This window comes from Leucoraja erinacea, chromosome 15 (genome assembly GCF_028641065.1).
Source record: "Leucoraja erinacea ecotype New England chromosome 15, Leri_hhj_1, whole genome shotgun sequence".
Lineage (NCBI taxonomy): Eukaryota > Metazoa > Chordata > Chondrichthyes > Rajiformes > Rajidae > Leucoraja > Leucoraja erinaceus.
The window spans coordinates 30,350,138-30,363,937 of record NC_073391.1 but is presented as its reverse complement, the minus strand read 5'-3'; the positions used below and the strand labels follow the sequence as shown (position 1 = coordinate 30,363,937).

Below are 13,800 nucleotides of genomic sequence, written 5' to 3'. Positions count from 1 at the left end.
AAGTCCATGTTGATTTAGATCATGTTAGCAGCACCGGTAATATGACCTGAAACTTCACCCATTCCTTCTATCCAGAGATGCTGTCTGTAATGTTTGAGACCACGTAAGGCCCTGTTGTGACTAGCACAAGCAGAAGGAAAACACGTCCGACATCTTGTAAGTATGATTTATTCTTCAGATCATACATCTCCCCCTTTTCACTTTGTTTATCAATTCCCCTGATGTCCACTTAATTTTACACTCTAGAAGAGGGCCTCTCTCAACTGCCTTCAGCTGCGACTGGGAGACTGACTCCCACCTCTCGTCTAGCTAGGCTTCTGGGGACTTCTTCTGGCATCTAGGAGACGGGCTCCTCTGGCCATTTCTCACCCCTGGGAGACTAGCTCCTCTGACTACGTTTATCCTACTTAAAGACCCTTCTGGGAGACTGCTGGATTCTGGAAGACGGGCTCCTCTCTCCAGATTTCTCCCATCTGGGCGTCTGACTTCTGATGCTCCATCCACGGCTATCCAGGGTTTTTTTAGATAAGATAAGATAAGATAAGATACATTTATTGTCATTTGGACCCCTTGAGGTCCAAACGAAATGCCGTTTCTGCAGCCATACATACAAACACATAGACCCAAGACACAACATAATTTACATAAACATCCATCACATCGCTGTGATGGAAGGCCAAATAAACTTATTTCTCCACTGCACTCTTCCCCCCCCCGATGTCAAAGCCCCCGGCTGGCGATGGCAATTGTCCCGCGGCCATTTAAGCCACGCCGGGTGGTGCGAGGTCGCACACCGGGTCTTGGTGTTAGAGCCCCCGGCGTGCGCTCGCAGAGTCCCGCGGCCATTCCAAGCCGCGCGGGGCAGTGGTGTCAGGCCCCGCTCCAGGAGCTCTTCGACCCCGCAACTCGGGCGGGGGAAGTCGCCGTTGCGAGAGCCCTGAAAAGCGGTCTCCCTCCAGGGAGCCGCGGGCTCCCGGTGCCGCCGTCCACAGACCTGTCGTTGGAGCCTCCGACTCTCCGGTCGGGCCGCAGCAGCAGCAGCAGCAGCAGCAGCGCTCCTCCACCGCTCCACCCGTTCCGGACTCGGCCAGCCCCGCGACGGCGACGGTGAGTTGTAGCACCAGAGTCCCCGGCTTCTTCCTGTTGGAGGCCGCTCCTCGTTGCGGCCCCAACGACAACGGAAACCCGACGAGAAAAGGTCGGGTCTCCAGTGCAGGGAGAGATTTAAAAAGTTTCCCCACCCCCCCACACACACACCCCAACAAAAAATAACAAAAACTACATTAAAACACAGACAGAAAAATAATAAAACGCGGACAGACTGCAGAGGCCGCTGCTGGCCAGAGCCGCGCCGCCCACCGGAAGCTACACATTGCTACACAGGGCTACAAGAGAAAAGATAATGAACTGCGGTAATCACCTGCAGCTGTTGAAAACACAATTAACAGACACAAACTTAGTTTGGCCTCGATGAGCGAGAAGAGAAAAGATAATTAACTGCACGATCAAGACAAACATTGATTGCCCCCCAATTAGTACAGGTACACCCAAATCACTTGTGCAGACTGAACAGTACCAAATGCATGTTTTTTTTTAAACTCGCAGCACAATGGCAGTGCATATCAGTAGAAAAGAGCAAAATAATTACACGGTTCTGTATTATTTTTACGTCCAAAAGAACCAAGGCAGTACATATCTGTGAAAAAAAAACAGTACAGAGGCAGTATATATCAGGTAAACAAAACCCAATTGGGAGAGACCCATTTCTTACAGCATGTCATACAGCATTTCAATATAATTTATTTTACAGCACTTCCACATGTGTCTGTGTCTTTGCTCTTCGCTTCTTCCGTTGTGACTTCATCTCTCTGCAGGTCCCGCTTCTCTGCCCACCGTTGGCTCTCGGGCTCACCTGGTTGCTGCCATGCCGGTCGCTGCTTCTTCCGTCGGGGCTGCACCTCGCTCCCCTGCGTCGGGACTGCACGTCTCTTCACTGCTGGCCACTCCAGACCTCCGATACTGGTTGCCTGCTGACCTTCCTCTTTCCCTCGTTCCCCTGCGTCGGGGCTTTCACGACCGGACTGACACTCCTGCCGGCCGGGCTCACTCTATTTCGTCGGTCTTGTAGTGGCTCCACTGTCCTGTTTGAACCTTCCTCTTTTACTTCTCTTCCATGGAGGCTTGAGGCTTGTTCTCCTCTACTTCTTTCCCTTTTTTCTTTGTTTTCGTCTGACACCATGTAATGTTTGAGACCACGTAAGGCCCTGTTGTAACTAGCACAAGCAGAAGGAAAACACGTCCGACATCTTGGCCACACTCTTTATGAATCTGGATTGTGGCCAGACTATTAAATTGTGGGATTACCCGTGTTGAGCTCAATCCTTTCCGCATGTGATTTTTCATGTTTTGGTAAAGTAGACTGATGAAAACCACAAAAGGACACAAAGTGCTGGAGTAACCCAGCAGGTCAGGCAGCATCGGACAAGAAGTTTGGGATACTTCTTCAGACTCTGAAGAAAGGTCCTGATTCAAAACGTCTCCTATCTATGTTTTCTAGGGATGTTGCCTGACCCGCTGAGTTGCTCCAGCACTTCATGGCTTTCCTGGGGTAGATGTTGAATGGCAGATGGGTGGTGTAAGTGACAAAGGCTAGAGGTGAAAAGGGGACCAAGTACTTCAGTTTGCAGTGGTATGGTCTGTTTCCCATTTATTTATAAATGTTTTTTATCGTTATTTATTGTGCTGTGCTAATGTACCAGCAAAACTGCAACAAGTGACATTTTCATTGTTCCTTTTCCGGTACAAAGGACGATTACAAGTCATCATCATCATCATCATCCACATCCTGCCCACCCACTGGATATATCCTCTCCTCCATTGAGGCAGAGACTGCAGCTCTGACATTGGCTTCATTAGCCAATTTGGAAATGGAATGGAAGGCCCGACCCAGAGGGGGGAAGAATAAAATGCATATCTATTCCTGACAAATTATTCCCGAGAAAGTGAGCGGCACGAGCAATAAAATAAAGTTATTGATAGGATAGAACTTTATTTATCCCAGGAGGGAATTTAATTTGCCAACAGTCATAAAAAAACACAATATACATGAAACATGTGACGAGTGGTAAGGCTTTGGGGATGTGTTCAGTCTCAGTCTATCCCACACAGAAGGGGAGGAGTTGAAACGTTTGATAGCCACGGGGAAGAAGAATCTCTTGTGGCGTTCTGTCCTGCATCTTGATGGAAATAGTCTGTTGCTGAAGGTACTCCTCAGGTACAAATTGAGCGCAAAATCCAACAGGTACGCATTCAAAATGCCATCAGAAATGGACGTGGAGTCGTCGCTTGGTTCGCAAAACAGATAAAGTAGTGCAAAAACAAAAGTAAGCACTTAATGAGTAACTCGTACAAAACTAGTGACGAGCTATTTAGCGCAACAGGGTATTTGAAATAAAGCTGAAATGATAAGACATCACAATGCAAGAATGCAATGTATCGCTAGCCTTAATGCAACAACAACATTGCACTAATTGAGATTACAAAATCGACAGTCGGATTTAAATCTATGTTTTTTGCACTTTTGCACAATGTCGTGGTCCGGGACGAAGCTTTTAAAGGGGAACTAGGCGCCGCGCGCTGCATTGTGGGAGTTGTAGTCCGCCTCTCTGGGTTGGAGCGGCTGCGCAGTGGGCGCCGCGGCCGGGTGGGACTACAGCTCCCAGCGGCCGCCGCGCTAGCCCGCTGCCTGCGCTGTAGCCGGGAGGAGGCCGGCGGTGCGGTTGGGTTGAAGGTTCGCAAACGGGAGGCGGGAACCGAGGGCGAAGGCAGGAAATAATACAAGGCGGGATTCAAAAACAAACACCCGGCGGTTCGGCGAGGGGGGAATGATGCGGCACGGTTTGTGGACCAAGCGGGAGCCATGAAGCAACGAAAGCCGTTGGTTCCCGGCAAAGGGTGAGGACAGGCCCAGGCTGTGGCCACGGCCTTTCTCCGCTTCTACACTGCGCGCTGGGATTCAGATCTGCCCTTCGCCCCCTCTCCTCCACCCACCCACCCTCCCTTCCGCCGTGAATGTTCACAAGCCGCGCCCTCACGCCTACTTCCTTCCCCTCGGCCGCTCAAACTCTCGGTTCTCACCCACCTTCCGCAGTCCGTGTCCGTCACCACCAGGCGCTGCTCCCCCAAGTCTTTGACGATCATTTGTGCTCCCCCTCCCCCTTGACGTCCAGCTTGTCATTTGTGCTCCCCCCACCTCCAGATCTCCTTGACGGCCAGGCACTGATCACCCCTCCTCTGGCGATCATTTGCGCTCCCTCTCCCACCTCCCTCGACAACCAACTGTTTCCCCCACCCATCTCCTTGACAACCAGGAGCTGCCCCCCCCCCCCCCCCCCCCTCATGTCCTTGACGACTAGGCAATGAATCCAATCTCCCTGGCAACCATTTTTTGTCCCCCCCCCCCCATCGTCTTGACAATCAGATGTGTGTCTACCCCCCCCCCCCCCCCCCCCGTCTCCTTGACGACCAGGCACTGAGACCCCCCCCCCCTCCTTGACTTTGACAACCGTTAGTGTGTTCCCTCTCTCCTTGTCCCGTTGACAAATCAGGTGTGTGTTCCCTCTCGTCTCCTTGACAAATCAGGTGTCCCTCCCGCAATGCCTTTGACGACACACATGCCTTCACCTGCATATCCCTCCGCCCTCGCCTTAATGGCCACGTACCACCCTGTGCCCCCCCATCTCTGACGACTAGGTGTGCCCAAATCTCCTTGATGACCAGGTACAGAGCCCCATCTCCTTGACAACTAGATAAGCCCCCTTGTCTCCTTGATGAACAGGTGTCTCTCCCCCCCAATCTCTTGACATCCAGGTGAATGACCCTATCTCCAACTCCTTGAAGACCAAGTGTGTGCTCATCTCCATGACAATCAGGCACTGAGTTCCCCCGAGACCGGCCATGCCACCCTCCCGCACGTCCATGCCGACCAAGCATACATAGCTAGCTCTCTCTTGCCACCCCACCTTGAAGTCCAGGTGTTTCTCTCCCATCTCCCCCCCCCCAATCTCGTTGACACCCCTTCACTCTCTTTGATGACCAGGTGTGTCCCACTCTCAACGCTGACTTTCCTGACAACCAGGTATGTGCAGTGACCTACCCTATCTTCCTGATGACCAGTTGTGTGCCCATCCCAACCATCCCCTTGACGACCAGGCATGCATTCCCCTGCCCCCTTCCTGATGACCCAAAGTGCTGCCCTAGCCATTTCCTGGAGTCATATGAAGGTCCTTCTGAGTTCTGCCCTATTACACTAATCCTACTCTGAACCAATTTTATTCTATTTAACAATGCAGGTGAGCATTGCTACCCTGGCACCAATTGAAGTTTGCTGCACTCTTCCTGCTTCCAATTCCGACTTTAGCTGCTTTTTCATCACTTCTTTGTCTCCCAAACACATGTTTTTATCCATTCTCTCACCTCTACTATTTTGTACAGCCTTCCTTCCCTGATAATTTTCTACCACCCTTTTCGTGCTCTCTGCCCATGATGCTCATTTATTTCCCACCACCTGCTCCCCTTGCAGCCCCCCAGAAATTGTTATCTGTTTTCTATTAATTCATTCGGAGTTCATCTTGTCATGTTGAGCCTCTGCTCTTGATGCAAACTGAAAGAGCACAAGTAAATGCGCTTTTGCCACAACACTTCTTGTGATTGGCTGGCTGTCGTACAAGCACGGAGCCCTAGGGGTTGAGCTGATCACTAAAACTTGTGACTCGGGCAAGTGGAACAACACTACTGAATGGCAACTGTCAGGAAGTAACATTGAAGGATTTAAGGTCTAATGTTGCCCCTTTTCATATTTGCAGCTATCGCACAGAACGCTCTTAATTTTACTTTTGTGGTTACTATGTTTTAAAAATTAATGGGTAATGTATTGCATGAATTGTTTTTTTTAATGTACTTGATGGCATGCTGTTAGATAGGCATTAATCATGCAGAACCTTGTAGAGCTGATTTTGTTTCTAAAGCTTAACTCACTTTGGGCTTGTTTGTGTATTTTATCAAATTAGCAAGGCAGTGGAGCAATGAATGTCTGCTAAAGATATTGCGAAAGCTGGTAATGCTTTAGTGATCTGCAGTTTGTGACAATTGCTACTGCCTTTGTAACCAGGAAGCGTGAGAATGTGTGTATTTAATCAGGAATCTTGTGTTAACCCGATTTGAGTTTGCCAAAATGCTGTCTGTTGTTTTAATGCCATGGCAAAGACAACAGTGTTTGTACACACTGTTGGATACCATTTACCTATCATGTCTGGACAATTGAGTGCTTCATAGTCTGATACTTTTGTTTTACATTTTGGGAAAGAATGAATATTTATAGGAAGAATCCAGTAACATTGTTTGAATCATAATGTTCTTTTAAGACACTATCATGCCAGAGCTGAGCAGCTGTGAAATTCATGAAGCAATTGGTGGTCTCTCAGCTTTCCAAATTAATTTGTAATTTTCCTTTCACATGGCAAAATATGCCTTGATGCTTATCTGAAGTAGTTGTAGGTATAGTTTAGCGGCCCAAAGTCTATATAAAGGTAAAATTAAGAAAAGTGGACAAAGCAAATACTTTAATTAGCACAGAAGAACCCATGGCAGCTCGTAATATTGTGCTATGTATGTACTTTGTTTAAAGAACATAAGGGGGCAGAAGTAGGGCATCTGACTCTTTGAGCCTGTCCTGCCTTTCATTAAGATCATGGCTGAGCTTCTGTCTCAGTGCCATTTTTCAATACTATCCCCATATCCCATGATTCCCTTAATATCCACACATCTTTTGATCTGTGTTTTGAATGACCAGCGAGGGAAAATATTATCCATGCACTCAAGCCTCCCACACCCTTAAATTTTATATTTTGAGCGGTCTATTAATAGTCTGTACCAGAATTTGTTCTTTATAGAGTTTTTTTTTTTCATTTTACCAATGTGCGAAGCATTTGATAGCGGAGAGCAGAAGGTTAAAAATCTCAAGGAACAAAAACAGGAAATGTTTGTGACACTCGGTAGGGGAGGCAGCTTTGCTGAAGAGAGAAGGTTTTCGGGTCATTGATCCATCGTCAGAAATTTTTGGTCATTCAGTAGTGAGACGAGGAGAAATTTCTTCAACCAGTGAAATGTTTGAATTTTCTAGCATGAAGTGTGGTTTTGTCATTGGCTATATAAAGGTAAATAGGCTTTTGAACATTACGTGAAATTATGGTATTTGTGTAGTAAATGGAGCTGAGCTTAAAGATCAGTCAAGATTCTGAATGACAGAACAAATCTAAGGAGCCATTTAGTGTATATTCTTTTATTTCCTTTATTCTTAATAGACCTGTAACTTGACATTTCATTTTAAGGTCAATTATTAATTTAATAAATTGTGTATCAGTTTTGCATGGACAAATGGCCTTGTCCTACTAATTAGTATGCAATGTGTCCCTTTCATATTGAAACACCTTTCAAGTGCCATTGGGTGCTTTTACTTCCTGATGTCTAGTTCCTGTTGTTGACGAGGGTGTTGCAGATATTTGAGCTGAAACATTTCTGGTGTTTTGAACACTTGTTTCGATTGTTGCTTTGAGTACTTGGGTTGGCTTTTACATACCTAAATGTGGTTTGAAGGACTGTGCTGTTTAATAGTGAGATTAAACGAGTACTTACCAGTACGAAGTTTGATCTGTATTTTATGAGGAGTTACGATGAGGGATTACGTGAAGAACCCACCCAGCGCGCAGGCGCGGCATACTTCCAAGCAGCGGTGTGGAATCACAGGTAGACACAATATTGAAGTAAAGATAGTAAAGATTAATGAGACATCAGCCCGAGTTTGATCCATACAATGAGGGTGGGAGCGGAGGGCACGTAATCCCTCATCGTAACTCCTCATAAAATACAGATCAAACTTCGTACTGGTAAGTACTCGTTTAATCTCACTATTTTACTTCGGAGTCACGTGAGTGACTACGTGAAGACTTCAAAGGTCTGTGATTTCAAACCGTGTAACAGTTATATCACTCACTGCCGAAAGATCATCGAGGGAGGAAGTGGTATCTAAAGACCAACGAATTTGTTAGTTTTTTAAAACAAAAATGTTTATTTGACAATAACAAAAATAGCTCCCCTGGGCTATAAATTATAATTTTGCGGATTCTAAAATTTTCGCCGCAAAGACGTCCTTCTCCATCAGCGGTTTATGGTAGAACTTTTGGAATGTCGATTCCCTTGACCATCCCGCTGTACTAAGGATGTGGTCTATGGGAACCTGCATCCGTATTGCCGCTGACGTGGACGCTGCCCTGGTTGAATGGGATTTAAAAACATTCGTGTTAATCCCCGCGGTATTTAGGACCTGTTTCAACCATCTAGATATTGTCTGGCTGGTAACCCGTCCAAAAGGCTTTCTATGGCTGACCCATAAGGCTTTCTCACTCCCTCTAAGTGTTTGGGTTGTGTCTATGTAATCATGTAGGTGGGTCATAACACATAGCCTGGGTTCTGGAGGGTAAGCCCGGAAGATCAACGGAGAGTTGGATATACCTGGCCTGCTCTGTTTAACCAACCCCGGCATGGTAAAAGTAATGGAATCTGGGGTGGTCACCATGTAGTGCAGTCTTAATTGATGCAGCGACTGAACCCTCTGAGCAGAGACGAGCGCCATGAGCATGAGGGTCTTGATAGTGGACTGCTCCAGGCTCAAGGATCCCACCGGAGGCCAACCTCGAAGGTGTTGCAAAACTACACTAACATCCCACACATGGGTGTATCTAGGTGTAGGGGGTTTGGTATTATAGATCCCTTTAAGGAGTTTGATAACCAGGGGGTGGGATCCAATATTATGATGTCCTGAGGGCATAAGGTATGCGGACAGGGCGCTTCGAGCTGCGTTGATGGCACTGTAGCTCATCTTAAGGTCATGGTGCAAGTGGCCCAGGAACTCCAGCACGTCCTTGATTGAAGCTGTCTTGTAAGATGTCCCTGCATTCAGGCAGTACTGTTCCCATTTCCTGATGTAGGTCAAGTACTGTTTCTTGGTAGAAACTCGCAGGGATGCCGACATGGTGGTGATTGTTCGTTCTGATAACCCCAATCCCTGGTAAGGTCTGTTCAGAATCTGGAAACCAGGAGGTTCAATTTTTGGTGGCATGGATGGCTTATGCCAGATACTGGGTGAGTCAATAATTGTGGGTGGCTGTGAAAAACCATAGGTGACTCTACCACCATGTCGTGGAAAATTGGGAACCATGGTTGGGTAGGCCAGTCGGGTACAACCAGAATACCCGAAGCTGAGTCAGCTTGTATTTTCTGGAGTACCCGACTGATGAGGCAGAAGGGAGGGAAAGCATAGAAAAAGAAATTTCCCCAGTCCAGCGTGAAGGCATCTACCGCTGCTGCCTCTGGGTCTGGTTCCCAAGCCACATACATGGGTAGTTGGTGATTTAGTCTAGATGCGAACAAATCTATATCTGGCGTACCGTATTGCTTGACAATTATAGCAAATATTTTTGGGTCTAACATCCATTCGATGTTGTCATTGAATTTTCGTGACCTGGTGTCCGCCACTGAGTTTAGCTTGCCTGGTAAGTAGGCAGCTGATAGCCAAATATGTCTCTCGACGCACCATTGCCAGATTATAGTAGTCAATTTGTCGCATGATACTGATTTTATGCCACCCATGTGCTGGATGTAAGACACCGCCGTTGTGTTATCAATCATAACCCTGACATGCACATGCCGCATATCGGATGCATATGCTTTTAGCCCATAAAATGCGGCGAGCATCTCCAAGTAGTTTATGCCAAGTGATTGAAGTAGCGATGCCTCTATGTTAGTCCATCTGCCACCTGTGCTGGCTATAGAGTTAGTAGCTCCCCAGCCTAAAGCACTGGCATCCGTAGCGATGGTTATGTTAGGATTGGTGACGGTGATAGGACTGTAACTGTGCCAAATATTATGCACCCACCACTGAAGTTCTGATTTTGCTTCAGCGGGTAAATCCATTTTACGGTCATAATGGCCCCTACTTAGACGTAGTGCATGTGTCCTTGCTCTTTGCAAATTTTGATAATGCAAGGGCCCATATTGAGCAGCTGGGAATGCTGCTACTATACTACCAATGACTCTGGCTACATGCCGAATCCTTGGTTGCGGTTTCGCGATTAAACTGTTACAGGCTTCTGTAAGTGTAACTTTTTTATCTCTAGGCAGAGTGACAGTCATGCGGATAGTGTCAATAGTGAAGCCTAGGTAATCCATGTTAGTAGTTGGCTCCAATATTGATTTATCTGGGTGTAGAATAAATCCCAATGTTTCAAGGAGTTGTTTAGTGGCTAAAACTCCTGCGACAGCTAGTTCCCCTTGCCATGAAGTATCCCTTGGAGATCAGTAGTCTGGCAGTGACAAACGTCTCCATTTTGAAATGTTGATACTCAACAGACTGATTAAGTGATGTCAAATCAATAATAATACGACATCCACCATGTTTTTTAGTTTTGAGAAAGATATTGGATACAAATTCCAACGGCTCGTGTCTGGTCCTTTCTATGATGCCTTTGGCCACGAGCCTGTCTAGTTCAGCTTGTCCTTCTACCTTCTCTAAATCTGAGGGAAGGAATACCCTTTGGGGCATATGCTGAACTGGCGGTTCTATGCCTGATTTGAATTCAATTTTGTATCCACTGATACTGTTGAGTATAAACTCGTTATTAGTAAGGGAGCACCAAACATGTTTGAAGAACCTCAAACGCCCTCCTGTTAATACAACACCCTTTGTCTGTGTATGTCGACAGGAACCAGACCCACCTACCTCCATGTTTATTTCTGGGAGCGTTTCCGATGGGTTTGGCCCGAGGGTGTCCTTGTTGGTGCTGCGGTGGGGCAGCGTATCTTCCCACGGCTCCGCCCTGGGCCCCGCTCTAAAAAAGAGCTCTGGGGGTAGTGGGAGGCGGTCACCAGGCTTTCACCAGCTCGGTACCTACTGGTGGATGCCGAGGCGTGCTGCCAACTGGGTGTCTTCACCCTGCTCGGTCCTGGCGCTGCCCTCATAAGGCCTACAGGTTTGGCCGCCTCTTCCAATTCCTTGAGCTTTTTAGCCAAGTCTGCTCCGAATAGCAGCGCCTCCCTTTCTGGCGCCGGAGCTTTGCAGAGGCCCGCGTATTTGGGGTTGAGGGCAGGCCTGATGTTTTCTCGCCGTAGGTTATTTAGTTCGTACTGCGTGTTGCACATTAACGCCAGCACATCCTGCTGGGGTGTAGAGAGCTCTGTGTCTCCGACGGACCGAGCAAAGGCGGTAATGGCTGCAGTGTGGAGCTTCAGGATTCGTTGCATTTTGACCTCCTGAGTCCTGATCTGCTGCCCCAGCTGGTTCCATATTTGGCCGTTCACGGTCTTCACCCGCAGCGCCTCGCAGTTTTGCGGCGCTGTATAGGTGTCAAGGGCCGCCTGTACGACCTTCTCCTGCAAGGGCTTGTTGGAGAGGTTGATGATACTGGCTGCCATCCTTGGTGGTAGTATCATCCCGGCCGTCGGGGGCACCGCGTACCGACTGACAACACCCAGCAGCTCTTCTTCCTCCAGCTCGCCCGGCATACTTGTGCTGTCGTCCGCCTGCCCTTGTGATAGGCCAGCCCAGTCCTGGCCTCCCTTGCTGCCCTCGAACAGAGAGGGAACAGAAGGGTGTGGCGACGGTTTGGAGGAGGCCAAAGCCCGTCCTCCTTGGAGATGCCTAGCCCGCATCTCCTCGTCGAGCATCTGCTCAAGCAGCTGCCTCATGCAGCTGATGCGGCTGTCTCCCCGTTTCGCCGGTGGAGAGCATTCCCTTTCCTCCGACGAGTCGGAGATCACCGGCCGGTCTGATTTGCGTGTTGCTTTCCTCCCTGTGCGGGGCGTCGTAATCGGCGGCACAGGGAGCGGCTCGGCTTCGGGTGTGCGGGAGCGTCGAAACAGCTCCTCCGCCGCTGGTGGCTGCCGCCCAGATATTGACCCCTCCTCGGGTGGAGTTGGGCAGGCAGTCCTTCTTGCTGGTCGCTTTCGGGAAGCCATTCTATTCCTCCGTTTAGCGACTCTGTAAACACAAAAGACACTTACCTGGAGTCTGGTCTTTATGCTGCCGCTGGAGAGCCTGGCTCCAGCTGCTGCCGCTGTTGCGCTGCTGACGTAATGCCGCGCCTGCGCGCTGGGTGGGTTCTTCACGTAGTCACTCACGTGACTCCGAAGTAAAATTGGAGTTAACAATTTTATAATTATTTAATTTCAATTTGGAGCGATGACATTTCCTTTTGGTGTTAACTTCAATAGTTAGGTGATTGCATGTAATTTATTAATATTTCGATTTTGCCTTTTGGATATATTGCTGTTGGGAGGATCCGGCATTAAATTTACTGTTTGCAGTTAATTGTATCTTTTTTTACTTGTCTCCTAAATTAAATATCTGTTCTCTGTCTGTCCCCAAAATCTTTCTTAAAATATCTTGAGGTCCCTGCTTCAACTTTATTTGTGGTAAGTTGATTAGAAGTTGCTAAGTCATCTTAGTGAAAACATTTATTTTAGCCTTTTATTTTTATAATAACTAACTTTCCCTCACTGATATACAGTAATTTGGGATTGTAGTATTATGATGTAGATACTGGCCACCTGTGTGAATTCCATTAGAGCTTGAATTTAAATTCTAAATTGAATCATATTCTTGATCACCTGACCGTGTGTAATTTCCCTTTTATATGAAAGAGCTCTAACCTATCAAGTTTATCCTGGTGTGAAATGCTTCATTTAGTATGATTTTCTGGACTGAAAGATTTGGTTCAAATAATGTTTTTATAGCATCTCTAAAAACATTAATTTGACCTATCAAGATTTGATGCAAGTGCTTTGTTGTCTGTTTGAATAACCTTTGGTGCTACTTTGAGTAATCTGTGTCTAGTTGCGTAAAGGAAATTTAATAACGCTCTTCTCTTGTTGGTTACAAAATATCTAATATAAAATTAAATATCAAAGCTCGGCTTCACATGAATTCAAGCCAAAGGCCGAATTTCAATTAAATTCTCAAATTCTATATTTTTCTTTTTTTTAAGGCAGCTGTTTATTCATGCCATACTTTGATATATTCTGTGTTTAAAACCACATAAAATAAGTGAAATGTTTAATTTGTAGTTTTTGTTTGTGCAGAAACAAATTATTGTATTCAGATCTCGATTTTCAAACTGTTGCAAATTCTGCCGTCGACAGAGATAATAAGAGGTTCTAGTTCTAGATGAATTACCAATTAATTAAATGTTGCTGTTTTACGATTAAAACTTTACCAAACTGTAGGTTCTCTTTTCCCGTTGTAACATTGAAATTAAAAATACTTGAGTTTTAGGTGTTAATTTCTTCATTTCTAATTCTACTTTTTTAAGTTAAAGAATTTATCTGGAAAAGGGAGAAGATGGGAACTTGGTTTAATGTCGCAAAATAAGCTAGAAAGGGTGCCGAGAAAATTTAACGAGGATGTTGGCAGGACTTGAGGGCCTGAGCTATAGGGAGAGGTTGGGCAGGCCTGGAATTTCCTCCTTGGAGGACAGGAGAATGGAGGGTCATCTTATAGAGTTGTGTAAGATCATGACGGAAAGATGCACAGAGTCTTTTACCCAGGATAGAGGACTCGAGAACCAGAGGTGACAGGGGCATGATTTAATAGGTACCTTAGCGGCAACCTTTTCACACACAAAGTGGTGGTTATATGGAAAGACCTACCTGGGAGGTTGTTGAGGCAGGTACGAGAACAACATCTAAAAG

General features: G+C 46.7%; 1 protein-coding gene and 1 long non-coding RNA gene across 3 annotated transcripts in view; one reads left to right on the top strand and one right to left on the bottom strand.

Annotated features, from left to right (window-relative positions):
• Window positions 1-3,029: 3,029 nt before the first annotated feature.
• On the bottom strand, window positions 3,030-4,347 carry LOC129704105 (uncharacterized). Its single transcript, XR_008724685.1, has 2 exons — window positions 4,142-4,347; window positions 3,030-3,344 (listed from the first exon to the last, which is right to left on the bottom strand). It is a non-coding gene; the product is annotated as an uncharacterized LOC129704105 (long non-coding RNA).
• slf2 (SMC5-SMC6 complex localization factor 2) overlaps window positions 3,247-13,800 on the top strand; it is an 85,930-nt gene continuing 75,376 nt past the window's right edge. Inside the window, exon 1 of one of the 2 annotated variants that reach the window (XM_055647000.1) lies at window positions 3,247-3,383. Coding sequence is in view for 1 of the 2 variants with exons in the window: in XM_055646999.1 (XP_055502974.1) it covers window positions 3,920-3,954 (35 nt within the window). In the remaining variant the exon portion in view is untranslated. Of the gene's footprint in view, window positions 3,384-3,742; window positions 3,955-13,800 lie in introns of those variants that run through there. The other variant, XM_055646999.1, reaches the window with a different exon arrangement.